Source organism: Amblyomma mixtum, chromosome 5 (assembly GCF_055824585.1).
Source record: "Amblyomma mixtum isolate Tamu chromosome 5, ASM5582458v1, whole genome shotgun sequence".
In the NCBI taxonomy this organism is placed as follows: Eukaryota; Metazoa; Arthropoda; class Arachnida; order Ixodida; family Ixodidae; genus Amblyomma; species Amblyomma mixtum.
In genome coordinates, this window is record NC_143016.1 from 28,670,770 (window position 1) to 28,697,866 (window position 27,097).

At 44.3% G+C, this 27,097-nt stretch overlaps 1 protein-coding gene across 5 annotated transcripts in view; it reads right to left on the reverse strand.

Annotated features, from left to right (window-relative positions):
- Ca-beta (Calcium channel protein beta subunit) overlaps window positions 1-27,097 on the reverse strand; it is a 119,617-nt gene that overhangs the window by 11,138 nt on the left and 81,382 nt on the right. For 4 of the 5 annotated variants that reach the window (XM_089543718.1, XM_089543722.1, XM_089543719.1 and 1 more), the window contains 11 exons: window positions 18,597-18,713; window positions 16,682-16,804; window positions 14,836-14,969; window positions 14,599-14,621; window positions 12,244-12,362; window positions 9,585-9,724; window positions 9,044-9,156; window positions 8,553-8,704; window positions 8,083-8,178; window positions 6,075-6,293; window positions 4,434-4,697 (listed from right to left, as the gene is read on the reverse strand). In XM_089543718.1, coding sequence (XP_089399844.1) covers window positions 4,434-4,697; window positions 6,075-6,293; window positions 8,083-8,178; window positions 8,553-8,704; window positions 9,044-9,156; window positions 9,585-9,724; window positions 12,244-12,362; window positions 14,599-14,621; window positions 14,836-14,969; window positions 16,682-16,804; window positions 18,597-18,713 — 1,500 coding nt within the window. Of the gene's footprint in view, window positions 1-4,433; window positions 4,698-6,074; window positions 6,294-8,082; window positions 8,179-8,552; window positions 8,705-9,043; window positions 9,157-9,584; window positions 9,725-12,243; window positions 12,363-14,598; window positions 14,622-14,835; window positions 14,970-16,681; window positions 16,805-18,596; window positions 18,714-22,810; window positions 22,842-27,097 lie in introns of all 5 variants that reach the window. The other variant, XM_089543721.1, reaches the window with a different exon arrangement.

Here is a 27,097-nt window from a genome sequence, read left to right on the forward strand (position 1 = left end):
GTTTTCTTTTTTCTGCAGTTAAGAAAATACTGACGCGTGAAGTTTTTGCTTTCCTACCTACTTTCAAAGGTCCCGCTCATTTTATGTCACCAATTTTGTTACTTCAGGTGACACACTGCTTCTCCGTTTACATCGCGCAGATTAAAGTGTCAATCAAGGTGCTGAAGTGCACTCTCCATAAGTGCACTTAACTTGCACACTTGACCGAGGATTTACTACACAAATAAAAAATGAAAAGGTATTTTACCACAGCGACAATATTAAACAGTAAGCACTGCGACGATTTTCCACTGAAGAGCCACCAAACTTTTGTTGCTACCCTTGTGGATTTGTTGAACACAAATGTAAATGAAAAAGAATCCACAAAGAATGTTTACTAGAGTCAAATTAGTGCAAAAACATGGTTTGTGCTACATAGAAGATGACGATGAGCAGGCAGTGCTGCGGGACAGAGCAGATGAAAGGTTCTGCAATGCACAGTGCGAGAGTGTGGTGCAGTTTAAGATGAGGAATGTTTAGCTGCGGCGAAGCCCAGTGGTCTCACGCAGCGGCCTTTGAAGCTGATCTGTTCGTGCCGCCATGGGTTCGACTCCGAGTCGTGGATACAAATGTGAGTTCTTTTTGCTAGGCTTTGAACCTCCGTACATACATTGGCAAGAGAAGATTTTGGTAGACTCTGAACCTCTGAAATAGTGCTTTTGCAATAAAAAAAAAGAAAGAAAACAAACCACAGAAACACGCAGCAATGATAGCAAGAAGTAACCAAAGGTTTCGTTCCCCTACGCCTCCAACAGATGCGCACGCCTAGGCGACAATCATGCATGCCATCATAGCTGTGTGTTTCTGTGGTGTATTTTTCTTTTTTTTTTTCATTTATCGTCGGACTGTAGTCACGTGTACTTATTTCCTTCATTCCAATCTTCTGCAATAAAACCTCAGTTGGTAGATTGTGCTTAACATCTCTCTCTGTCTCGCTAACAAATCCCTGTTTGCCCAAGCAATGCAGCCTTTGAAGTGCAAAGGGTCAAGTTCCTCCACTATGGCAAAGTTGCCCGAAAAAGAGTAATTATGGATGATTCTGTACTTGGCTTTATTGCCAAAGTACTTCCACATTTTTGCAGATGACTGACACCGCTGTCTGCTGCTAACAAAATTTGGCACAAAATTTTGGCATCAAGACTACTACCATCACTCCTCCCAAGTGAAAGTAAACTAAAAAATAAAAACCAAAACATCACTCAGCAAAATTATTTTTCTCTGCTCCAGCTGCAGCAAAATATTAGGCAATGGTTGAATTAGTTCCGTTTCTTGAGATGCCCAGATTACTTTTTTACTAGCATGCTATTTGCTATGTTATCAGCTCTGGCTTCGTGAAAATAAAATAAACTATCAATAAAATCAGCTAAAATGGTTTATACTGAAACTTCCAATTTGTTACAGTTGGAGTGGTACTAACAGAAAACATCGCCATAAACCGCCCAGACCAGAAGGACCCTACAGGATGCACTCTGGCGCTGTCATGGTACCTACATGTCTTGTACAACATCTTCAAAGTTCATTTACTTCCCCAGCTCATTGCTGTCTCTGTCAACTTACTTCGTTGACCACTGCAAACAAGTACGTATTTACTTCCAGTAATGCTGAAAGGACTACATTGTTTTCTGGTACCGGAAAACAATGCAGACTGTCGTTTCATTCTGGCTGGGCCAGGTGAGAAAGAGGAGATGCGTATAACGAAAAAAGAAAATATCCCTTCAGGAATCCCTTGACAGACACACATACATCCAAAGTGTTCAGATGAAATTAGCGTTGGTAGGGGATTGACGCTGACGTGAGCAGACTGCTACCGATTCTGCACAATTATGTGCAACTATGCACAAACTACTTCTAGGTTTAACACACTCGTTCTGCAGCCAAGCTGACATGTTCTACACATGCTAATTGTATTCAGAAAGCAATAAACTGGTTCCAAACATGAGAATCACAGAAAATTGTAGAGCATGAAAAAATAGTTTTGCCCTGACTCTCTTGACTATTTCGGTTCCTTGCTTCCCAAAATTAAAGAAGTGTGAACAGACTATGCCAAAGAAAATTTGTAATCACTTGATATCTCATTAAAATCACAATGCTGTTTGTTCTACAGGAGTGCATTCCATAAAACCAAAATTAAGTGCAATAAAAGGAAGATTTCTATGATACCCTAGCACCAACCGATGGCAAATTTACTTTCTTTTCTTGCTTAAAGAATACAAAGGAACAACTTCACCATTTCACCACATGCATGTCCCCAATTATGAGCGCATACAATATATTATTGCTAGCTATAGGTATGAGAAAGTATGACTGATTCCATGGACCAACTAAAATGAAAATGGATCTTCGCTCACCTTCTCTAGAACTATGGAAAAAAAAAACACGATTTATATTATTTCAGGCATATTTACAGCCAAACAGGAATTGCTTCAAAATAGTTGGAGCCACCACAGTACACATCTTCTCGCAATGATAGCATAACCCAGATAATTTCTTGCAGCCCAAGGTAGCCGTGCCTGTACTGCAGCCTCACAGTTTTATCTAAACAAAGTCTCCGCTCTCATCGTAGAACCATCGTTGTGATCAGTGACTTGTGTGTCCATCATGGGCCCCAATGTGACACATGGGCTAAGCGGGATGTTCTAGTGGACGGCTCCGGATTGATTTAGAACACCTGGTGTCCTTGAATGTGTGTCGAAATCGCATTGTACATGGGTCCTGTTGCGTTTAGCTTCGATCAATATGCAGCCCCCACAGCTGGGATTGAACCTGAGTCCTCTGACTCAGTAGCCAAGAGCCCCAACTACTGAGCCACCGCGGTGGGTCATCGTGGTATTGTGTAATTAAGTTCTTTCAATCAGGGCAAGTTTGAGGGTGCTAACATTGCGACATGAGAGCACATAGTTCCATGAAAATTTTTAAAATCTCATAAGCTTTATTTCGAGCTGCAATAAAGGACCCCCACTAAAGTAACATTGAAGAAGACGACCGAAATGGACTTTTCTCAACTTGTCCTGCCATTTTTACATTCAAAATATTATGCTAGACTTCACACTAAAAGTTAGCTAATTTTCCTTTGTTAACTAGCAGATCAGGCACATTATAAAAATATGCTGACCTGGTCTAGACGGCTGCCTGTAACTAGGCACTACTCAAATCTTCATATAGGCTTTTAAAGCGTGGCACAACTTAGCTGAAACACCCTGCATAGGTACATACGGTGCTATCGCAGTTATATTAGTAAGTGATACAGTTCCATGCCCTGTCTACATCTTCTGGCTACTTTCTTCTAAACATTGCACTGCCATTTGCAAGAGAAAAGGTCAGATGATTATCAGCAGACCTCAAAGTACTAACATACTGATTATCACAATGTGTGATGGTGTTCTCCAAACTCACAATGCATTGTACTACCACATAACACCCTGGTCATTATGATCCGGCAGAACAGAGAGTAAAGTACAAACCAATTCCACCACTGTTTACGCCAAGTACTGCTCACTTGCATTGTTACACACTGCCACATAATCATAACTTTGTGCAAACTCCTCTCAACTAAGTTGTTCGATGCATACAAATATCCAGGTGAAAAGCAAAACCATGAACAACCACAAGGCAAAACAGACTAGCAGAAGCATGGAATTCAACCAGTATGTGAAGTGCCTGCCATAGGGCTTATTCTAGTTCCATTAGCAGATAGCGAAGTAGACTGCAATGCAGAGTGCAGCCATAATCTCAAATCCAACCCCATTTCTCCAATAGACAACACAAGAGAGAGCTTAAAGATAAGACCACAGATAGCTTGCACTGATGCAGGCTTTGCTGTTACAGATGATGAAGGTACCACGCTTATGCTTAAGTATCCCGCAGCCAAAAGTTTATGCAAAGCAATGTGAGCAAAAAAAATTAATTTCATTTCTTTGTGTGCATCCCAAAATAAATAAAATCCAATTATAACAGTGCAAATTAAACGGTGCACCATTAAATCTAAATTAGTCTAATATGTCTTGGATGCAAAGAAATTGAATTTCTTAGACAGAGACACCTTCCATAAACTTTCGACAACTGGTGTACTTAAAAAAAAAAGCATTACGAGAAAATATGAGACGTTTTTTACATAAGTTGGTGATTACAGCCTTCTTAAACTTGACGAGCGTCATCAGTATGATATGAAGCCAGGACTCTGATGACTGCCTCATGTTTGCTCTGCTCCATGTGCCTGTCAGGCTGCACCATCTATGCATTTACGGGAAATCAGGTAGACCGTTCGCAATGCTGGAATAAACTGGAACGCACCCACACTAAAAAGATAACTAAAGAAATTGCCAAACTGCAACTGGAGTACAGTGTGCAACAGCCGACCACGTGCCATGCGTCAAAAGCTAACCGAGAGTGCTCACCTCGCCTGGCTGCCTTGGTAGACGTCTCTCGGAGTAAGACGTGTGGTGGTGCGACCGCGGTCGTGAATGCAGCTGCGCCGTTGTGGACGACGGTGCAGCTGTCGCACCTGCCGGGTGACGGTTGGATGCACCCCCTAGTGAGGAACTACTATGTGGCATGGCCTCATGGTGCCCCGCCGACTGCTGCTGGGGGTAGTGGTGGCCGTGGTGGTGCGACAGTGATTCCAGCTCTTCGTCTGTCTCACGACCGTGCTCCTTAGAAACCTGCCGAGTTGAGAGCAATCAAGGCAGAGCAGAGAACCTCCTCTACTTTAAACCTTGATGTGTAAAGGCCCAGTAGAGAACATCCTCAAGTTTAAACCTGGATGTGTAAAGGCCCATTCAGCACTTTTACAGAGCAACTAACAGCTCTTCACTAGAAAAATTGTTGTTGCTTTCCCCAGATTCCGTGCTCCTGACTGCTTCATGATATCAGAAGACCAGATCACACAGACAACACCTCCTACTCCACTACACAACTGCTACCTCAACTACATCTGTGCAAGAGCCATTCGCAAGAAAAGCAGCTAAATTAAAGAATTAAAAGCAGATTTTTAGGTATACCTTTGTGCACTGATTTACTGCACAGTTACCGCCACCATTGCGGGCGCTTCTTGCCTAGCTGTAGTTGCCCCACCAGCACATGGTGCTTGCTTAAAAATTGCGAGGACACTTTGGCAACTAAAGTGTTGAGAGGCGAAAGCTGAGGACACAATGCCGTGACGACTCCCGGTGGATGTGATGTCACACCGTTTCTGTGGCTATATCGATGTCCACGCTATTTCGACGCAATTTCAATATTTTTGTCTATAATTAATTAATTATTCTGCAGTCATCAAACTTTGCTCCTAGGTTCATTTTTTCCTCGTCTATCTGAAGCAACCATCGGTTTTCTTCTATCTTTTTTAGTTCCCGAGTTAAAAGCGTGTGACACGCTTTGTTAACGGAAGGACAACAGTATGAGCCATTAAAGGCTTTCGCCTTATTAACCAAGGCTCCAATTTCTACGTTATGAATCTTCATACCACCACTTTGCAGCCTGCTGCCTCCCCCTGCAAACTGTCTTCAGCTTCACTCCTGTACCCAGAGACTCAAGAGCAGAAAGGTGTGCCATAACTGCACATCAGCCACAAGGTCTCCCCAGACAGCTTTTCGTCAATGAAAGTTGTCATGACAAATTGATTTGTCAGCAGAAGGACTGCAGAACAAACTGGATTTTTAAAAGCAAATAAATGTCACTACTCCACGGCAGCACTTAGAAACATGATAGAAAATAGAGCAGATTCTCAATATTGCCACTATGTTAACTTCTTTTATTTCTGGGTCAAGAACAGGTGTAAACAGCAGCACCTTGTTAGGGCTTCCAGGATACAGCGCAACACTTCAGTGCAGTTCTTTGATACTTTTTGCGAGACTGCATTGTAGTGCGATCAAGGCACAGCAGTAGTACTCTTTTCGCTCATATTACTGCCTCCACTCTCCAGAAATGATGCTAAAGTCCATTTTTTGCAACCTACATGTCACGCAAACACAGCAAGGTGTCTCAAAAGCATCATGACATGCTCTCATATGCAACATATAAGGCATGTGGGGCGGACACACCTTCTCTGCTTCGATGCTCTTGGGGTGGGTGCGGTGGCTGGCGAGCGACTCCTGGTTGAGGTCTGGCAGCATGCCTGCACACGGGGTGTTGAGGATGAGCTGGGCATAGTTCTCAGGCAGGTTGTCATGGGCAGCCCGCCAGTAGGTCTCCAGAAACTCGGCCAGGTGCTCACACGCCTCCTCCAGCTGGTTCTCATCCAGAATCACATCAAACATCTCCTGCACGCACACAGAAGAGCGAAGCTTTCAGCATACCACTCACGCACAAAGGGAGAGAGGGATGGACAACTCTGATGGGGAGACGGGGAGGCGCTATCCCCCTTCCTGCCACATACACTTCCTCAAAGCTCAACCGTAAGCAGTGTGGTTTCATTACAGAAGTGGCTTACACATCTCATAAGCTGGGAAGCAGAAGCATAACAGCTTCAACATATACTCCAAAGACATAAATGTCATTGGCACTGGAACACTGTTTCTTGTGAACGTCAGTACATCTCAAACAGAAAATATGCCAGTCTTTGATTCAAAGTATTATACACCGACCACTTCACATTCCCATTTGCTGCACACAACCAGGAACAAATGAAATGCAAACAGGTAAATTGAAACATGGACAGCAGAATGAGAAGATAATAAATTTGAGGAGATGAAATATTGTGTGGCTAATTATCAACATGAAATAAAGGAGGATTGAGTTATTTGGAGTTCTTGATGAGTAAGCGCATCATATAGTTTCAAAGGTAATGAATTATTTGAAAAATCATCCTGGTCCAGGATGAATTTTGCTTCGACTGCAAAGTTTACAAGGAAGTTATATAGCTTCCTTCTACAGCTCTACGGTTGCACTTTGGTCAATAAAAATGAGCAGATACTATATTATTTCAAATATGCTCCCCCTTGAGGAACCATGACTATATATCCTTGAAAAGTGGCAACAAACCTTTGTATTTCTTTTTCAGTTATACTTATTTGTTTTACAACTTTGGGAGTGTGTTCACAACTTAATCACCTTGCTACACTTCACTATTCCTAGGTAGTACAATGAAATGACATGCATGCTGCCATCTAAAACACTAACATCTTGCATATTATCCTGCAGGCTAATTCCAGTGACAGTAAGTATGAATTTTCTCACTCATTTTCGGGAAACGAATTCAGCAATAAATGATCCTGAAGGTAAGCTGCGACCCTCACAGACATGCAGCAGTAACAACTCTTATACAGTACCAAGCTACAGAGGAAGCCTTTTAAAGGGACACTTTGAACAAATTTAAGTTGTCCTGTATTGATCAATTAGTCTTCCGATGGCCAAGATGCAACTTTGAAAACGGAGCTTTTAGAAGCTAGAATGGGCCAAGGAATGAAATACCACGCGTCACCACCACCAGCCATTTTCGCAATCAAATTGCGGTGCATCGAGACAGCTTTTTCATATGAATCCCTGAGGCTAGCATTCACTTCTAAAAAATGATCACGAAGTCCTTGACATTGACATCGAGTTTGAATCCATGTGCTGAAAAATATTTTTAATGCAATTTCCTCAGCAGCAGATGCGTCTTTTGCTACTAGACTAACATCAACATACCCAGAAAGAGCCACAGAATCTATTTTTACTAAGAACAAGTCCTCAGTGTCCTTTTAAGAGCGAGTCCAACAAAATAGTCTTAAATAATGTTGTTACTTTCGAAAAAGGCAAAGTTACAGGCATATGGAGCAATGCCCCGAACACTGTCTGTCAGCTTGCATGTTATGTACTTCGGTCAGCTACTTCATAAAAATTTTAAGGGCTAGTTCGGTATGTTTCATTTAATGACATAATGACACTATGCATGACCCAGTAGAAGGCACTTGCACGGCCAGACAAGCTAATGACACCTGCTGTCCTCCCAAAGCTCTTCTCTCTTCAAGGAGTACGCACCAATAGAAATAGCCGACTCGCACAAAAGCATAGGGCAACAAAATTAACTGTAGCTTGCAGGCAAGCAATGCTAATAAAAAAAACCCTCACCGGTGGACACTGAGCCAATTTTTCTGCAGCCACCATCTGCACGTTGAGATTCCGACTTTGCGATTTACCTCTAGATTTGATGAGACGTTGAAGGACCTGCACAAGAGAGATAAGATCAAAATTAGAATAGATATGAACATTTAAAATTAGAGTGTGGGTTCAGCTTGTTTCAGCAAAACCGACTCAAAGTAGAGTTAAACAATATAGGGTTTCAGGTGTTACCCACGCCCATATGGCCTGATGGTGCATGCACACTGGCACAGCTCACAGAAAATTTTAGTTAATGCAAAAACTGAGAACCACAAACAGACCTTACAGGGAAGCAAGATCTTTACTGACTTTTTCTCAGCACAAACTGTGAAAATGCAATCTGATATGAGAGTCCAATAAGTAATCAGCATCAATTAAATACTGAGTACAACTAGAGCTCCACTTCTTTTGCTAGGCAGTAAAGAAAAGAGGCAACTGACCTTTGGTGAGGATATTTTGACATACACAATGATGGGTGCTAGTGACGTTTTGGCCAACTGGGAGGGGTGGTTGATGGTATCACAATCAAGGACAACCAGTTGCAGGGTCCGTGCCAGCTCGAATATTCGTTCGATCTCTTGTTGCACCTCCGCTGCAGCCATAAATGAGGAAGAGAAAGATCATGGTAAACTCCCATCCGAATGGTCACTGCAAATGCACGCCTGCTTATATACCACAGGAACTACTAATATCTTTTAGCCCTAATATACAGGCAGTCTACTGCTGAAAAAAATAAGCTGCACTGTGCCTCAGAATAGACATGCTCTTCTGCTATCTCTCTGTAGAACCAGACAGATTCAGCACTGCAATCTAAATTTATGAATACAACAGTATAATCTGAAAAACTACCAAAGACAAACACCACAACAGTTTCCTTGCATCATGTGTTGTACAGTCCATCTAGCAATTGCACAAATGACCAAGAGCTCACCTAGGCAGCTTGTTCGGCTGTTTGAGCGTTCCATAAGTGCGCGCTTGCCGGCGTTGTTGACAGCAGAGCGCTTTGCCAGTGATATGTCAGCAGTCACTCGAGTTATAATAATTCTGCAGAAGATAAACAAAAAGCTTTGCTGCTACTGTACAATACAACTGCAGGCTCAAACAAAAAGTTCACACAATGTTTATGTGTAAACTTATCTGGAACTACAATCGCATGTTGGACTTTAAATTAACAATAGTATCAACTGCCACACTACAAGCACAATTTTGTTAAACTGTGCCTATTTATAGCCAGGCTTCTACTGCATACAGATCGCACATGATAATTATCAATCAATGCTACTGTGCTTTTATACTATGCAGCTTTGCCATTTCAGATGGGTACACAGAAAGGATGTTCACTATAAATACCAGGATGCCTTACGGATATCTGTCACAGCACAGTTCAGAAATGACTGCATAACGATTCTCACTAAAGTCAACGAACATCAATCGCAAAAATGAGATGAAAGCAAAAGAGGCGTTTGACTAACCTGCCTTCAAAGCGGTGCTTAAGAAAATCGAACAACGCCTTCTGCATCATATCTGTCACCTCGTAACCCTTGAGAGAGGGCCCAACCAGAACCACTGGTCGCACTGAAGGCACTACATCATACGGGCTCAGGCTTTCCGTCTGGAAAAAACAAAAAGAAAATTAGCCATGCACTTTTTCCAAATGTGTGCTACTTCGTGATTATATGGGGGCACCAAAGCACCAAATGCAACATGCTGTAGGATACTGAATTCCCACATGGGCATAGAAAGACCTTGTGTTCTCTTTTCTTCTGGTGTCTATGTTCACATCAGCACGCTGCAACAAGCTGTTAAACTAAAGTGCCAAGAAAATGAGTCTTTCTGGACCAACACACAAACAAGAGCAACATGGGTGTGCTCTTGAGTGAACTATTTGGAGGTTCTACTCTTTACATCAAATGCTGCACAAACACTTAAGATGCCTTACGTTACTTCATGTCGACTTCTCAAGCACATAAAAAAGAAGGGAATTCACATGCACACCATGGGCTTGATTACACTGCCTCATGGTATTTTTTAACATTTCAGTAATTACACAGTAACCTAGCTAATTCATTAGTACGTTGTCAAAACTATTCCACAGAAAAACCTCCACTCATATACCATTTCACATTTTGTTCAAATTATAACAAAAACCTGCTTGACAACATGCACACACACAAGATCTAGCATAACAGCAACAGATGCTGCTGATTCAAGGACTGCTATCACAGTAAAGTCCAGTGGTACAACAAGATAAAATGCATACCCATTTGATAGTGTGTGTGCATTACTTGCTTAATTAGCATTATCAATAAGGCAAGCTTTAGAAAGAACTTCAGAAATGGACAAAGAAATGGTATAGAGCTAAGGTGACCTTTCACACAACCCCACCAAAGCATAGTGTAGGTCTTTGCACATCAAAATGCTCAGCAGAGGACAAACAGTCTGAATAGACCATTGACCTAAAACAAATGGTACCAGGCAGGACTGGGCAAAAAACCTGCTCAGCAGGTCACCTATTTTCACCTAAACCTGAACTGCAAAGAGTGCTGTAATGAACAGGCACTATGTGGCAGCAAACTAGCTTTCACCATGTTTGTCGAATCCTAGCAAACTCTGACCATGCTCTTGCAATCAATATTTATCTCAGCCTAGTTTCCTGCTACCAGTGTTATGACTGCAGTTATGGCTGCATGCACAGCAGACCAGGATAGCAGCTCTGCACAAGCGCAAGAAATCTACACACCCAGTCCCTTTAGGGAAGTTCACACACTGGAAAATGAACTTCTGCAACAGCTAAACGAGCAGTAAACAGAGCATCATCACACCCAACCAGAGCACATTAATCAACAACCACGGTTCTTATACCCAACAACAACCTGGCATGCAAGGTGTGGCTATACTTGCACCGTTTCAGCACTTTCGACAAACATAACATTGCTGATGTAAAGTATGACAATGTAGACAAGATTTAGCATTACATCAAAAGGAAAAGACACCATCTTTAGGCTACAAAAATAACGCTTATACCACAGTCAGCTCTGTTTCAAAGCGAGAGCTGTATGAGGGGCTTTCTCTATGGTACATGGCACTGATACATAATGCTGTCACTGAAACTCCCTCTTTAACCTGCTGGCCAAAGAGAATATCACTGAGATCAGTCATAGCTGTGGGAGACACATGGACACTCTAAAAAATGTGGCATCAGTAATCACATGACCCCAGTGGGCCTAGGAGTAGTCAACACCAAGGGGGGGGGGGGGGGGGGATATGTGCTACAGCTATTGCTACCACTTTTGTGCTCTTGGAACAGTGCAACATACATGGAAAATTTTTTCTGATATCTGCATGCTGAAAAAGTGTACGTGTAGCTGCTGACAATGCAGGAACAAGATAAAGTTAGAGGCAATTCACCATGACCAGATTTGGCTCACTGACAGCATTAGTGGCAGTGTACGCCATGCTTGGACGCTATGCAATGGAGTGTGTAGCACCCTATGGTTACATGACTGGGCAAGGTTCTGGCACAATTTGCTCCAATGCAAATATTCAAACCACAGATGAATACTGTATCAATGCTCAAAAATATCAGTGAAAAAAAAATGCTACATTTAACATCCCACACTCCAGTTTTATTCAAAACAGCTAACAGACAGCGCAGAGATAAAGCCCATGAAATGGAAGGGCAAAGTTTAGTGACCCCTGCTGAATAGCATGATTTCACCTTTGAGTTCCTGTATTTAAGCAAATAAACAATATATTAGAGACTTCTTGCAGTGATGGTATGAAGAAAATTTTCATCTAAGTCATCATCACCTTGGTTACCACTGTGGTGGATGCATGTTGTGTTCCTGTTCATAAAAAACACAAATCTCAAGCATTTTGCAGCAGACTGAATATAGACACCTAGCTCCAACTGCAACACCATCAGTACTGCAAAACTTCTGCTTCAGCATTGTGAAAGTAGAACAAACAAAGCGAAATGCTATCACTCTACAGCCTGATCTGAAGAAAGCAAATTTCAGCATTGAGTCACTCCACATAAAGATGCAAGGGTATTCACATTTAATGATGCGGTCCTATATTATCTACAATGCCCCCCTATGCCTATGGAGAATTGCCAAAAACAAAGCTCACCTTTTTGAAAAATGGTTTTCGCTTCTCTTTGGCAGGAAGGGTGGTAATAACACCTCGGCCAAGCTTCGTGTTGCCAGGACTGTCACTCTCTTCAACATTGCTCTCCAAACCATTCTGGTCTGCATTAGCATAACATGGCCTCAGCACAGCACACCATATTAACATTACAAATATTAACAGAGCATCACAGCAATCATTACTGCAACTTATGCAACCGCATGTGCAGAACACAAACAGATAATCATGCCGACAGAGCAAAATAGCCAGATGTGACCAGCTGCTCTACCCAAGTATCAGTAGAAGAGGAGGGCTGACTGTTTAGCTTTTACCGTTCAAAATTATGTCAGAAATTTAGCCAAGTGTCATAATATTCATACAATATTAACAAATGCATAAAACAACTTCAAGCTTATTCCATGAAATACAGTTGACTTTCATTAACTCGATATAGTCGAGGCATGCAAGATCTTTGAATTGTTCAAAGTTCAAATCAAAAAGTGCATTTATAAATTTTCAGCAAATTAAACCTGCATTTGCTCAAAGTAGCCTGTGATTTGTAGCTGCCTGTGATTTGTAGCTGCCTGTGCTTGCTCAAACAATCCTGCAATACCAATGTGCGCTGCTGTAAATCAGCACTATCGTCACATGTGAACACCATTTTGAGGTTGGTTGTGGTCACTGGACATCACTCTTTCAAACTTTTGCAGTTGTAGAATCCATCTAGTGTCAACCAATCAGTGACTAAATTCATAAACATACTTTATAATCGGAGTGCGTGACTGGTCAGGATCAGAGTGCTGGCCAATAATATGGCGGGCAAACCACAAGTCCCAAACTATTCTTATGTGTGAGCACCTATGCGTATTAAGCCACTGCATGTTACCCACCAGAAGGCACATCTCCTCCTTTGTTAGTAATTTTAGCGAAATAGAGCATAGTATGTGCCTTTCAACCACCCTGCCACAAGCCCCATAACTTGAATAGGATTCCCCTGTTAGCACCTTTAGCCTGACTGGTAGCACCTGCATTTTACTAATTAGCAATTTTGTCTAGTTCAAATTAACCAATAATCAACATGAGATGTTTCTAAAAAAAAGTTTTATGCTACAGAGAAGCATGGTGAGCTGTCTGAACTTTTCAACATGGGTGAATTACTTATGTGAAAAGAATTAGCCAATATAATGTACAATGCATATTTATCCTTTACCCCACATAATTTTCTTTTCTCCTGCGCACTCAAATTTTGCAGAGACGGTATTTTGTGATCTGTCTCGTGCAAATTACTACACCATTGTCATTTGATATATTACATGCCTTTTGGTGTAACAAATGGTGCAGATGCAATGACACCAACACCATTTGGCATTGGTGGTGGGGGTGGTGAAAAACTTTTTTAGGCAGTGGTGCTTTTTTGGTTTATCCGGTAAGACAAAAAAGCCACCACTGTCAGCAAGGGCACCCCTCAAAAATGTCTCACCATTGAACATCACAAAAAAGTGTCCCGATAAAAGTGGGAGTTATAAGGAGTCCATGCCACCTGCTAGCTTTGACTGAAGCTGCACGAACTACTCTTTACTTCAATTAGGGCAAAACACACAAGAAGCAGCGGCATGGTAGCTCTGCAGAGCTGCTTCTGCAGTTGGCACCTACTGTGCGTATGGTGACAGCAGTTCTCACAGCTATCGAAGCTCATTTTTTTCAGAAGCCAAGCTGGCAGACGATGGCAGTTTTCCTTTTCTACTGCATGTACAGTCATGAACAGAAGTTTGCGCGATGCAGGTTCGCAGAAAATAAATTAATTTCTGCGCTGCCTTGCTAGCCAGTCAGATGTTATTTTTATACCAATGGAACACACATGTCTCCTCATGCTTCCATGCTTTTCGTTGACCTGTTGTGCCTAACTGTTCCGTAATAAATTTTTTTCTGCGAATCCACATCCAGCAAACTTTCGTCTATGCCTGTATCAGGCAGGCACTGAAAATAAATGACCACAAACAAGCAGTCTAAAAAAAAAAAAGAAATTTACAGGCAGGAACATAAATAAGTAGCCTCCTGCTGAATTAAATACTGACTAAACTAAACCAACCACAGCATGCATGACGTATGCTGGGCACATAATTTATCACAATTGTTAGATAAGTTATAACAATGTGAACCAGCTATTCAGCATGAATAAGGGATCCGTTTAGTACGGCTAGTTGATCTACTGGCCTGCTTAGGAAAGCAGCTCAAGGCGAAAGTGATAGGGCAGCCAACCATAAAATAAGGCACAAGCCAATATAGGAGCCATCATTATAAAGATTAGTTATAAAGAACTCAGCACGAGACGAATGCTAAATGTTTTCTCAAACTCACCAGGAGTAGGTGGTGTGGAGCCCCTGTAATTTTGGAAAATAAAAAGGGACAAGAATGAAAAAACCATTCTTTTCTTCAGCACAGTAAAGCACAACAAGGTGAGCAGAAAATAAAAATTTGTGTGAAAATGCCAATAGCATTATGGAGAAAGTACTGTGCACTTCGTCAAGCAGGTATGGTAATCAAAAGGCATTTCGCAATAATAAAGAAGAGATGTGAAAGAAAAATATGGCCTACCTTGAATGCAATTTACTGCTACGTGTCTGAGTCTGTTGCAAGATTAGGTTTTCCAATTTGGCTGGACTAGGAATGAAGCCCATGTCGCAGCCTTCTTTCATGAGGCGGCCCACCCACCAGTCATTGTTGAACTTCTGCACGTTTGAAATGAGCACCAGACAAGCATGTCACTAATGCAGCATCAGTTTCAAAGGCATCATGCAATGGTGGCCGTTGCCAGCATTTCACTCTTCGTAACCAGCCCCAACACCTGTTCATTACAAATGAATTGCTGAGAATCTCGATAATACAAATCTCACGGGGTCGCGAAAAATATTCGTCTTGTGCGAAATTCGTAATATCCACGAGAGAGAGAGAGAAAGACGAATGGAAAAAAAGGAGGTTAGCTAGGCGACACTCAGTATGCTACACTACAGGTGGGAAGGGGAATGGAGGGAGAGAAAGAAAATGGAGAGAGGAAAGGGAGATCACTTTTTCACCTGTCTGTAAGCCCATATCATCCGAGAGCAACAAACTCCGCATGCAGACCAACACACAGCACATGCATTCACGTAGATGTGTTTACGGTTGACGGAATTTATCTACAGCCACAGTATTGCTTACTGCCTGCGGTGTGTACCGCGCGACTAGTAATCACAACACTGGCAATATACAGGATATGCTTAGTGCTCGATGGTGTGGCAACGGCTCGCGTGTTCGTATCACCCATAATGGCGTGAGAGAATGTTCGGAAAATCCGAAATTCTGTGCACTGCATGCAATGCACTATGGCTAGGGTATTTCACTAATTCTTATTATCCCAAAATTCATATCAACCGTGATCACATCATCAAGATTCCACTTTATAGCACCTGATGCAAGGGTCAATGCTACTGCAAGTACCACACATAACTTTGCTATCTTTGAACATTTAGGCTAGCTGGTACTTTTTTTTAAAATTCAAGAACTTGCATGTGGTATATGATAGGGGGCTATCAGTATATACTATAAAGGTCGCGGAGGCTATTTTCATCCAGAAACCTGAGCAATCTCCTGCACTTCCTGGCAACATAAAATAAGAAAAAAAGTGCACATCGAAAACTCATGGTAAAAGTAAGCACTGCAATCATTTTTTTCTAAAATGCTTGGCTTCAGCTGAAGCAGCAGAGTTGGTGAATCCGTTTATGTTCCACAGTGAAAGAGCTCCAAGGTGTCAGCTTCATGGTTAACCTACTTAGCAGCGCATTTAAAGGACAAACCACTATAAACTGAGAAAAGGACAGAACATGTGCTTCTAGAGGCTTGTGTTATGTTTTTTTTCCTGGCCTTGTTGGGTTTCCTGTTTTCCTAGAACCCTTACTTACAGACACTGTATGAGATCGAACCTGGTTTCCTATCATCATTTCAATTGTACTGAATCTAATTAAAAGAAGTGAGTATCACATGGACCTACTCACATCTCCAAAAACAAGTGAAAATTTGCACAGAAGCAATGTGGTACATACTACATGCACATCTGACCAGCCTCTGTAAAAATGAGCCATGCCACTGCAATAACTGATAATGTGCCCCTGTTGACGAGGTAATTCCACTACTCAACAATTTGTGGCTGCCGTATACATGCAGCTGCAGCCTATGAGCAACCTGTAACAGCCTTCTTCAAAAAGCAGTGACAGAGAGTTGCACCAGGCAGGTGCCATACCAATGATTTAGGAGATAAAACTGCATGGGATTATGGCATCACTGGAGGGTCATGCAAATTGCACACTCTTTTGTTAAGTATATTCAAACGCTGCTCCCAAAATGAAAAAAAAACATGGGTTTAAAAAGGAGCTAGTGGGAACTGGTAAACAGATGACGCTCTCACCTCCAGAATCTGAAGATAGTCCTTGACTCCAAATGAGATAGCATAACCGTGCACAGGAGAATCGTCATCCAAGCTTCCATCATATGCCATGTTAGTTCGCACCGTAAATGCTACCACTTTCTCCTGCAAATAAAGCCAGCAGTAGAGGCAACTCTGTAAGCACTCTAATCTGAAAATTGCTACACAAGCCTGCTTCTATCCAGACATGCGTGTTCAAAACATGTTGACATAATGCGTCTGTATCAACTGTTTTTACTGTTAAATGGAGGCACAGACAACATAAATAAGGTCTGATATATTGTACTTTTATTGTGTTGAACTCTATCACATTAAATTACTGTACTACAATATACTGGCATCAAGGTAGTGGTCCATAATAGCAGTAATCAATGTCTAATATATAAACAAGTACATAGCATTAAATTATAATGTAGTAACGAAACTGCTAAGTTTAGGAGCTCTATTTTCAGACTTTATAAGCTTCTAGTTAAATGATCTAGGCAAACAAGTCCTATATATATTTCCACACAATCTGACAGCTATAATTGGTCACCAACAACTTTCTTGACCCGGCAGAACCACCAAAATCAACACATATGTTAGCTACTCCAGAAGACGCGCGTGAATGACAAAAGGACTGCAAACAAATGCACTTATTTCAGTCAATTTCGTGACAGCGATTGATAAAGGGCACCAAAAGCAGCCCATGCAGCCAACTAGCAGTGGGAGGCATTCTAACAGCTTATCCCGGCTCCCAGCCAATCCGCCGTAGGCTCGCGCGTAGGCACCCACTTTTTTCTAAAGCAAAAGGGAGAGGACAGGGACGGCAGCCCGAAGAAAACAAACACGGGAGCGGCGGGCGCGCGCATTGCGGCGCGGCCGAACAGGCGTTCCCCCCTCCCCAACCCAACCCCGAGCTAGCTCACAGCTAGGGACGTGCGCAGCATCCCAGGCTCGCCAGGAATTTGGCCTTGGGCGGGCAGGCGTCGTCATTACTCCTCCGATTCTTTGTTTTCCTATTTGGCGTTCTCTCATCGTCGTGCGGGCGCGCGCCGGTCCGCCTCCCAAATGGGGAAGGCGCGTCGGTGGGTCGGCAGCATACCACAGAGATACGATTCCATCGCTATCATACCACCGTCAGTGCTAGCGCAAAAAAAAGAAAGTTACGACGGAGTACTCGAACAGTTCGGCCTCGAACTGATAACGGACAGTGAATGACTTATGCCGACAGTCGAATACGGAGGTCACGAGCCATATCCGATCACGCTGCCGTCGGTTGCAGGCGCACGGCAGCGGCTTACCCGGCCGTTTGACACTTACCAAGAAAAACAAAGGAAGGCGTCACCCGGCAGCAGCCGGAAGCAAAAGGATGACGTTTTCTCTCCCACGTGCAGATTTACGGCCGCTGGTATGGTAGCATGGTTACAGTGTTCTAGAGGAACACTGTGCCATGGTGGAATGGTTAAGCAAGCATGGTATGGCCGATGGATCATTCCAATTGGGAATACAGCTGGCGTTGGTTGAATGACTCGCCAGTAAAGCCCTGGCCTGCCCGGCCAATTTGTATTTGACGCCATGGCCGGAGGCCGTCTCCTGGTTAAAGTTTCTAACTGGTTCAATTGGTTTATCGAACAATTCTCAGTTGGTTCCAACTGACTGGTACCAACTGGGAATTGTATTGGTTCCATTTGGAAGCAACCGGGGATTCTTCCATAAACCAGCTCGAACAGTTCGGATTTTCGCCAGACAGGCCTATATTGGACACTAGCGCCTGGAGCACCAGAATCTCTAAAAAGGTGTCCTCCAAGAATATGTTCTCTCTTAATAGCTGCGGCAAACAAGAAACCGGAGAAAGGATTCGAAGTGCAAGTATATAAACCTGGCCGCGAGGCGAAGAGGAGCACACACAACTCACCCTTGCGGCCCGGAGTTGTGCCAAGGCCTTGTTCTCTCTGTCAGCACGTTGCTTTTCGCGAGTTTCGTCGAGCGAAAGGTCGGACGACGGCTGGCTGTAGTTGGAGTCGGCAGATCCCTGAGCAGCACAAAGCACACGTCGTCAGCACCGGGAACCGATCGGGCAAAAGGAACGAACAAACAAAAGACAACTAGCTGAAAGCGGTATTACAATTTTGGCGATCGAGTGAACATGCTACTAGCCTTATGAGAAGCAACTGTGAAACAGGCCCACATCGATAACTTTTTTTTTGTTCCACCATCGCACTACATTACTAAAATGAGAACCTGTACTTCGTTCGGACGATTTTTTTATTTTTGCGTTTATAAATAAAACAATTAGCGGTTCGCTTTGGTAACTGCTACACTATTTGTTCAAGGTATGCTATCTCTACAATAACGACGCAAGTCTATAGTTTGCTTTTCGCGGGTTCCTCAAACAATTTTAAGTGTACAAAATAAACCACACTGTGCAATGTTTCCGCAAGAGTGGCACGAACGTGGCCACAGTCTACACTGAGACAGGTACAAAACACGCTCGTTACACAAGGTTCAGGTACGTGTACTTCGCACAAATACGCAGCTTCCGGCGAGGAGCCCGCTGTCAAGCACGTGATGCGGGCACAACAGGAGCAAGCTTGCGTCCTACAGACGCTACCAGCTCTACTGCCTACCGGGAAAACTACTAAGCGCTACACATCTCACTATGCTACACTACACTACTGAGTACGCCATAGCCGAAGCGACAAACCAAGCTGCACACGGATGCTGAGAGACCTGCGTACAACTGTCCAGAATGCAGTCAAGATTAGCAGCAACGCCATTTGCAAACGCACACCTGTGAAGGTAACGCTTATTTTTAAACCAAGTGGGGGCGAGAGTCTGCTGTTTCCAACAGAGGTAAGCTGTTCTTACATTGCTGCGTATCAAGCTAAATGTCAGATACAGTAACAAATATACAAAACGCATAAAAGTTTATACTTTACACTCGTATACCACAAAGCAAACTGAAAACAATTGTACGAACTGAATTCGCGCAGTGATGATTCGCAATAACCGCACGTGCACTGTGGACAGTTACAGCGGAATAAAACTCTACAAAATAAAGAAACCGAAGCTAGCGTCAGCTCGCACTAGTCACATCCAGCAGGCAAGAGGCACAAGACTCGTAGAGCGAGAGAGTTGGGTCAGCGCTTGGTTTTCTTGAACATCGCTGACACGCTGCGCATCGCACTGTTTCGAATATACTGTAGCTCTGCACATATGTGCAACACACGACCCTACCTTCCGCAATAATCTTAGATCCCGGCGAATACCTTAGGCCGGACACGCACCTCAATTCCTGGACGTTGCGTCCATAAACACCGCCGTATTGCATCCGCGCTCCTATTTCCCCTGTAGTTTCAGTTTAGATCCTGCTCACCACACAGGGCCTTAGTCGGACACGCCAAAAACACGTTTTAAGCGCGCTGTAGCATCTGCTGCGCAGAATTAGGGAACAGCTAGCGAAAGGCAGGCGGCATACATCGACGCTATCTTAAAGAGGCGGCCTGCGACGCTCCTACTCGCCTTTCAAAGTTAAAGAAAAGGTTCCACTGCAAAACGAGATACGCCTCTTCTCCAACCGACCGTGGAAGTCGACATTGCTTTATATTTAATCCATATAGGCCTTCAGGCCATGGCCACCGAGGTATGAATACCACAGCACGCGTCGAGACACACACACGCATACACACGCACGCGCGTACACAACCGAGACACAAACCAAGACACCACACGAGTGCACAGAGAGACCCGTCACACGAGGACCAGCTCAACGCCAGTGCAGCACTCCTAGTGCCGCAGCTGGCGTCATGTGCCGGTTCGCTACGACACCCGGGGCATGCGCGTAGGCTTCGAGGCATTCAAGGGCAAGCCGAGTCACTATGCAGGCAAACGAAAGAGACCGTGCAGGCATATAAGACGGCGACATGCGCATGCGAGGAACCACACCGCACACTGGAATGCGTCAGTGAGAGCCAGGTGTGCAGGGTAGGCGGGCTTCCGGGAAGCACCTTTGGCGACACGAAAGCAATACGCTCGAATGGTTACACGACGGCACAAAAAAAAAAACGAATAGCTATCGTAGGGCTATAAATAAGGGCACAGCACGAGTGAAAAAGAAAGTTCACACTGTGCCGTGAACTATACACATGAACTTCTGAAAAAAAAAAAAATCGGTAAAAGCAGTGTATTTAAAGCCAAAAAAAAAAAGACTATAAAGGCACTACTACCAAACACTAAAAGATGCGGCTACGATGTCGCTCATGCTTCCAAGCACTGAACCACAAGAACGACAGAGAAAAACGCGCCAGGTTTTCAGCGGCGCCTTCACTATGTATGCACGCAAACATTCTGCACACGCAATAAAAAAAAAAAGAAGGTACACCACATCCCCACACATTGTGCTGTGGGTAAAACACGAAGGACAAAAATGGTCTAGCCTTACAGACGGCTAGACGCGGCTGCCAACAGGCACAAAGCGAACACTATCTGTCGGAGCCGGGTCGAAAAAAAAAAATGAAAGAATACGTCTGAAAAATCGGACAGTAAAATTACGCAGCAAAAATTTACCTTGCACAAGAGCAAAATGTAAGAAAAATGTGCAAGATCACGCATTGAACGGGGCACTGAACAAATTTATAGGGCCCCCGAAACTTTCAGCTCCATTCCTTTAATATCGGCTTCGCATACCTTAGCAGAAGCTGAATCGTCATTAAGATTGGTTTGGTTTATGGGGTTTAACGTCCCAAATCGTCATTAAGAGCTTGTGCACATTAAGAACATCGCTAAATCTGCATGACTTTCGCACGCACTGCGTGCAGTAGACACAATTAAAAAAGGAAGAAAAAGGAACGGCGCAAGTGCACCAAACACATATAGCACGTCGCCATGGGTGGTTCCCGCGAGCCAGACAAAAATGTTATCGCCACCGCGACCGGCCACCTGCAGCAGGTTCACCCTTACCAGTTGCGAGGACCTGAACACCATTACGCACCACGAATGTACGCAGGCTGCAGCGTTGACACTACAGCTCCACATGACGAGAGAGTTTCCCGATAGCTTCACGCAGTTCCTGGAGAGTCCCGCCTCGCTGCTGCATTCGAGTGCGCAAAAACAGCACTACCGTAGTTTGCTTTTTATCTTCCTTTCGCCCGCAAACAAGCAACCAACTCCGTTATTCAGTCTGCACTGCGCAACGGTTTGCGACAGGTCAGGCGTACGCCCATGGCGTGCGTCCGAACCATCTCAAGCACAGCCAGCTACAATGCAGCCAGCGGCAGCGAGCAGCTTACGCCATGATCGCACATCCATACATAATGTGTTTTCAGCAGTGCAACGCTGCGATGTGTAGTTATGAGATCTGCGAGTTGTAGCTCAGCCTCTACTTTCCCTCCATGGCAACTCATTATCTTTTGTGCAGCGCTATCGAAGGTCTACTTCTTTGAAATACACACGTCTTTGATGTGTGCGCAAGTGTGTGGGCGTGGGCACGTTTGAGGGAGTTGTTTTGTCCGCGCGAGTTGTCGGGGGGATTTGTCCGGGGGGAGTTGTCCGGGGGGAGTTGTCCGGGGGGAGTTGTCCGGGGGGAGTTGTCCGGGGGGAGTTGTCCGGGGGGAGTTGTCCGGGGGGAGTTGTCCGGGGGGAGTTGTCCGGGGGGAGTTGTCCGGGGGGAGTTGTCTGGGGGAGTTGTGTGAGGGAGTTTTGTGAAAGAGTTTTGTGAGGGAGTTGTGTGAGGGAGTTGTGTGAGGGAGATGTGTGAGGGAGATGTGTGAGGGAGATGTGTGAGGGAGATGTGTGAGGGAGATGTGTGAGGGAGATGTGTGAGGGAGATGTGTGAGGGAGTTGTCTGCGAGAGTCGCTTGAGGGAGTCGCTTGAGGTTGCCGTTGGAGGGAGCAATGCCAGTTATAACTTGGCGCTACGGAGTCTCTGGGACGCGTAAACTGCGGGCTGCGAGGCTACAGAGGCAGTGCTTGAAATGCTTTGCAAACACGCGTCCTGTGAGCGATTGCGATGCAACTCGCAAGCAGACGGAGCTCCCCTGAGCAAGGTGGCGGCGGCCCGATGAGGGAAGAGGGGAAAAAGGGAACAGAGCGGGGATCCGTGGCGACTCGATGATGACGATGACGGCTTACCAGAGGCGTATACTTGGGCATTACAGAACGGCTGCGCCAACCAACGTGAAGGCATGCAAAGAAAAGTTTTGGGAGGCCCCGAGTCAAGAAACGACGGTTAAGGTCAAAGAGAAAGAGAACAGGAAAGAGTCAGGGAACGTGGGTGGTAGAGGGAAAAATAAAAATAAACGGTCAAGCGATCAGAGCGCGCATGCCACAGTGGTGAAATGCGGTCAAGAGGTCCAGTTAAGGTAGAACAGAAATAAAAATGGGAAGGGGTGAAGAGAGCAGGGAGGGGGAAAGAATCCCGTGACATTCTTTGCCCCAAGCAAATGCTTTAAAACTAAAAAAGAAGGAGCTAAAACCTAGCGGCTGTGTTAATGCCTGCTGGGAATGGGTGAAGTTTAGCACTGAAATCAATAAGAAATAACAGTATATAAAAAACTGATGAAATGTGAATTGAATAGCGCCACAGGCAATGTACGCCAAGGGAAATTTGACGCATTCATGGCTTAATTTAGTCTGCATTGTACAGGCACCGATTCCTATTTCCATTTAACTAGCCAATTAATCTATATGAAATGTGCGCAAGGGTTCTTGGAGTTGCCTCAACAGTCTTATCTTTTCGAGCTTCCTAGGGCACTCAGTCAAAAGGGGAAAAATTGAAAATTAGAAAGGAGACTCTCCTCATACACAGAGGTTTACATGAAAAAGCATATTTGTGACTTCAAAACGAACGAAAGAACACGTTGGAGAAAAGGTAACTCCAAGGCCCTAACGCACGCTAGTAGGTGAAGAACAAACAAAAACTGCAGTCAGGTGCTGAGGGGTTTTTGAGCTGAGGAGCTGAGACAAATTTCTTCCCCTTCTATTGCGGGCCAAACAGGAGCGGCCTCTAATTTTGACAGAGACTTGCAATGGAAGATCTGCAGCTAACATCTCTTTTTGCTTCATTAGGTTTGGTTTAGTTAAAAGCAGGTTTCAAAAACAATAGCAGACCTGATCACAGTTTGTATTTGCTCCAACGAGCTGATGACAGTGCGAGAGTACAAGGTCTGGGAAAACAGTGTAAAAGCGTTGAGGTCAAGGCTATGCAGAAACACAAAATGCCAACATGCACAAGGTTTACCGGCACAGCGCATGTCCACGCAGTCAGTGCAAAGGTACAATCACCGCCTGGCAGACGCGCACACTCAAGAACAGTACAAAATTGTCAAGACTGAACAGAAAAGTAATAACAAAAGAAAAACTGAAGTAGCACTTCACGTTGTTGAGATTTCTCCATGCAAGAAAATGTGACGGGAGATGTGAACAAACCAGGCACTCCAAAGCATGCACAAAATAATGCATAAAATAAAGTGTTGTCGAGAACTTAAAGAGAAAGCGTGAAGCTGCAATTAAAAGTATGGAGTGAAACGTACGTTATGCAACATCCTCTGATGCACTGTTAACAAAATCGTACCCCCCTCGGAGTCGCCTTCCAAGACGAACCGGAAGGCTAATGTGATGCCTGAGAAACAAAATTTCAGCCACTGAAAAACTAGACTTCGTCAACGACGCAGCCCGAGTACGCTTGTGTATTTGGGACACGATCTATTCCCAACACATCTACAAGACATGCGAGATTACATTTCGGCAGCACCGGACCGGTTTCAGCCCATTAATCCCCTGCTGGTCCAGAGCTCAAGTGAGATGTTCTTCATAAGCTTAATTCTGAGTAGGCAGGCCGTGTTTGGGCAAAAGAAGTCACACCACGGAAAAGATGGCAAAGGATTTTCTTCTCTAGACTAAAAAAAAAAAAAAAGTCTCGTAAAGCGTAGGTGACCCCACTTGTTTTAGCGGTAATAGGGAGGAGGTTGTCGAAGCGGATGCAAAGAAACAGCGAAGCTTAACAGAAACCCTCCTCGAAGCATGGGATTTCGAAATAGGAACCGCCAGAAAGTGAAGCCCTCAACTTAGCATGAAAATTTCGCGATACAAACAACCAGGGCACGAAAACTTTAACTTAAATCGGTGAGCTAGGCTGCATAACCGAAGTCACTAAAATAACGGCCGATTCTGCCTAGCTTACCTGACGTCAATTCCCATTACGCTGCAAGACTTGGTTGAGGAAGACTAAATGAATGCATGCGGACGGCGGCGTGCGCCACAAGCAAGGATAGGCAACAAACGCCCCAAATTCTTTCCGTAATCGCGCAATTTCGCACTGGCTCTGCGCAAGGACTTAGAACATACACTCTCAACCCTCTGTATCACGCGTACCACGTGGGGTAAAACTATTTTCTGTCAGCGCAAGAAGTGAGCGTTCGCGCTTCTCTGCTCTGGTTAGAAAATGAAGATCATTCGGTTTTCTTTTAGAGAGTGAAGTTAGGAGCTACAACACAAAACAAGTATGACAGAAACGTTCGACTCAATTTACAAACGTCTTTTCAATAAATAGAAAGCAGAGTAAATAGGAGAGCACATAGTAGTAGCGCTAAAAAAAAACAGGGACGGGGGTAGACGAAGACACCAACTAGCCCAGCTTTCTGCCTTAAAAGAGTAAATAGGACAATAACATTTTTATTTCCAACAGGCCTTCTCCTATAGTAAGACTTCTGATAGCTGTGTTATTCATCTCATATATGCACACAGATGGCCAAATACATGATCAGACTTTTATCTGATAAAATATTTCAGTTCCTATTCATCAAATGAAAGCCGATCGCGAAAGCAGACTACAAACACGCCAGCAAGCGAGCTTCCCCTCAGAGCACAGCTGCATCCCAGGCAAAGCACGCTTCTCAGGAGACGATACACTGGTTCTATTGAGGCTACCAACAAGCTTCCCTCTAGGTTTTGCTTACCCACACCATCACTACATTTTCACGTAACTAAGGGCATTTTGATCCCCCTACGGTGAAACCAAAAACATAGCCGCGTAACAAGAGCTAAAGCTGGTTCATAAACGCGCTGCTGTTCATAAACATAGTCATGCCGGACATAAGGGCACAATATAGATGAAACAGCATTTCAAGAACGAAATGGTTGTTGCTTTCTAGTATTCCACCAAAGAACTACACCTGTGTCCGCAGCAGTGATCAGAGGCGTGCGCCCCGCAACGCGCACTGTTAATTCCTGCCATTTACGACAACCTCACCGAGAATGTCATCCCACTGGACACGGTTCGAACCTGAGCCCTTCAGGTCTGCACACTACGCTGAACCGACCGAGCTATTATATAGCCACTAGTTCAGTCACGGAGCCGGTGACTACTCAAGGGCATCAGCGGCGCAGGCGAATCGAGCGAAGCAGTTATAGCAAATATAATGACAGCGCACATTACGAAAACCGTATCAGGGACCAGCCGCAGACGTGTCAAGAATCTCTAGCAGAAAAGTACAGCCCTTGCCAAAAGTAACCAGGCTGCGCGGTTTGCTTTTCAGTCGTATATTAAAGGTATTATGCCAGCTCTCAAGCTCCAAATCTCTGTATGGTAATGAGAACCTCTGTCCTCACCTTCAAAGAACTTTTTATCTTTTGGGAAGGCGTGGGGGTTCTACTTTACGAATGAGAAGCCAACCATGCAGCCTGGTTACTTTCGGAAAAGACTGTACATCGTCGTCACACCCCGCTTTTCAATAGCGTGGTCAAACATAAGGTGGAGAAAAAGCAGGACATTATATATGCAGACACAAAAAAATGCCTATATGATTATGCTTTCTCATTAATGAGTTTGCCTAGCGTAGCTCTCTGTGTTTTTGCAATATGCGATGCAACGAATATGCTCCAACAACACCAGCGCGGAGCGCGCTCGGACAGCTCCCAGCTGCCGGTGACGTCACCGATTATGTGACGTCATGGGGCCGGTAATAAGATACTGAGTTCGCGTGGTCATGAAGTCATGGTCACGTGATGTGTAATTCCCGTAACCGATGACGCGATCATGACTCCATGTTCAAGTGATTACGAGAGCGACGGCGCCGCCCATGCCACAAGTGAGCCGCTAAAGGTTTCGCTCTCAAACCAACACGACGAACAAAATTCCGATACGCGCAGCAACCCCCTCACTGGCGCAGACGATGATAACACCGCCATGAGAACGCCGAAGTGAGAAAAGTGAATTCATCACTGGCTTGAACATCGGTGAGAAAGGCGGCCATGACGTCAGAGTGACAAGGATAGTATTATTCAACGAAACAGCGCTCCGCAAGGAGTGCATTGCAGGCCATTTAATAAAATTAGCATAATTGCTTAAAAAGTTCTCTTGTCATCCGAGAGCGAAATTTCTGCAATGTTCAGCCGCTGTTGCGTGAGCGTGTTATGCAT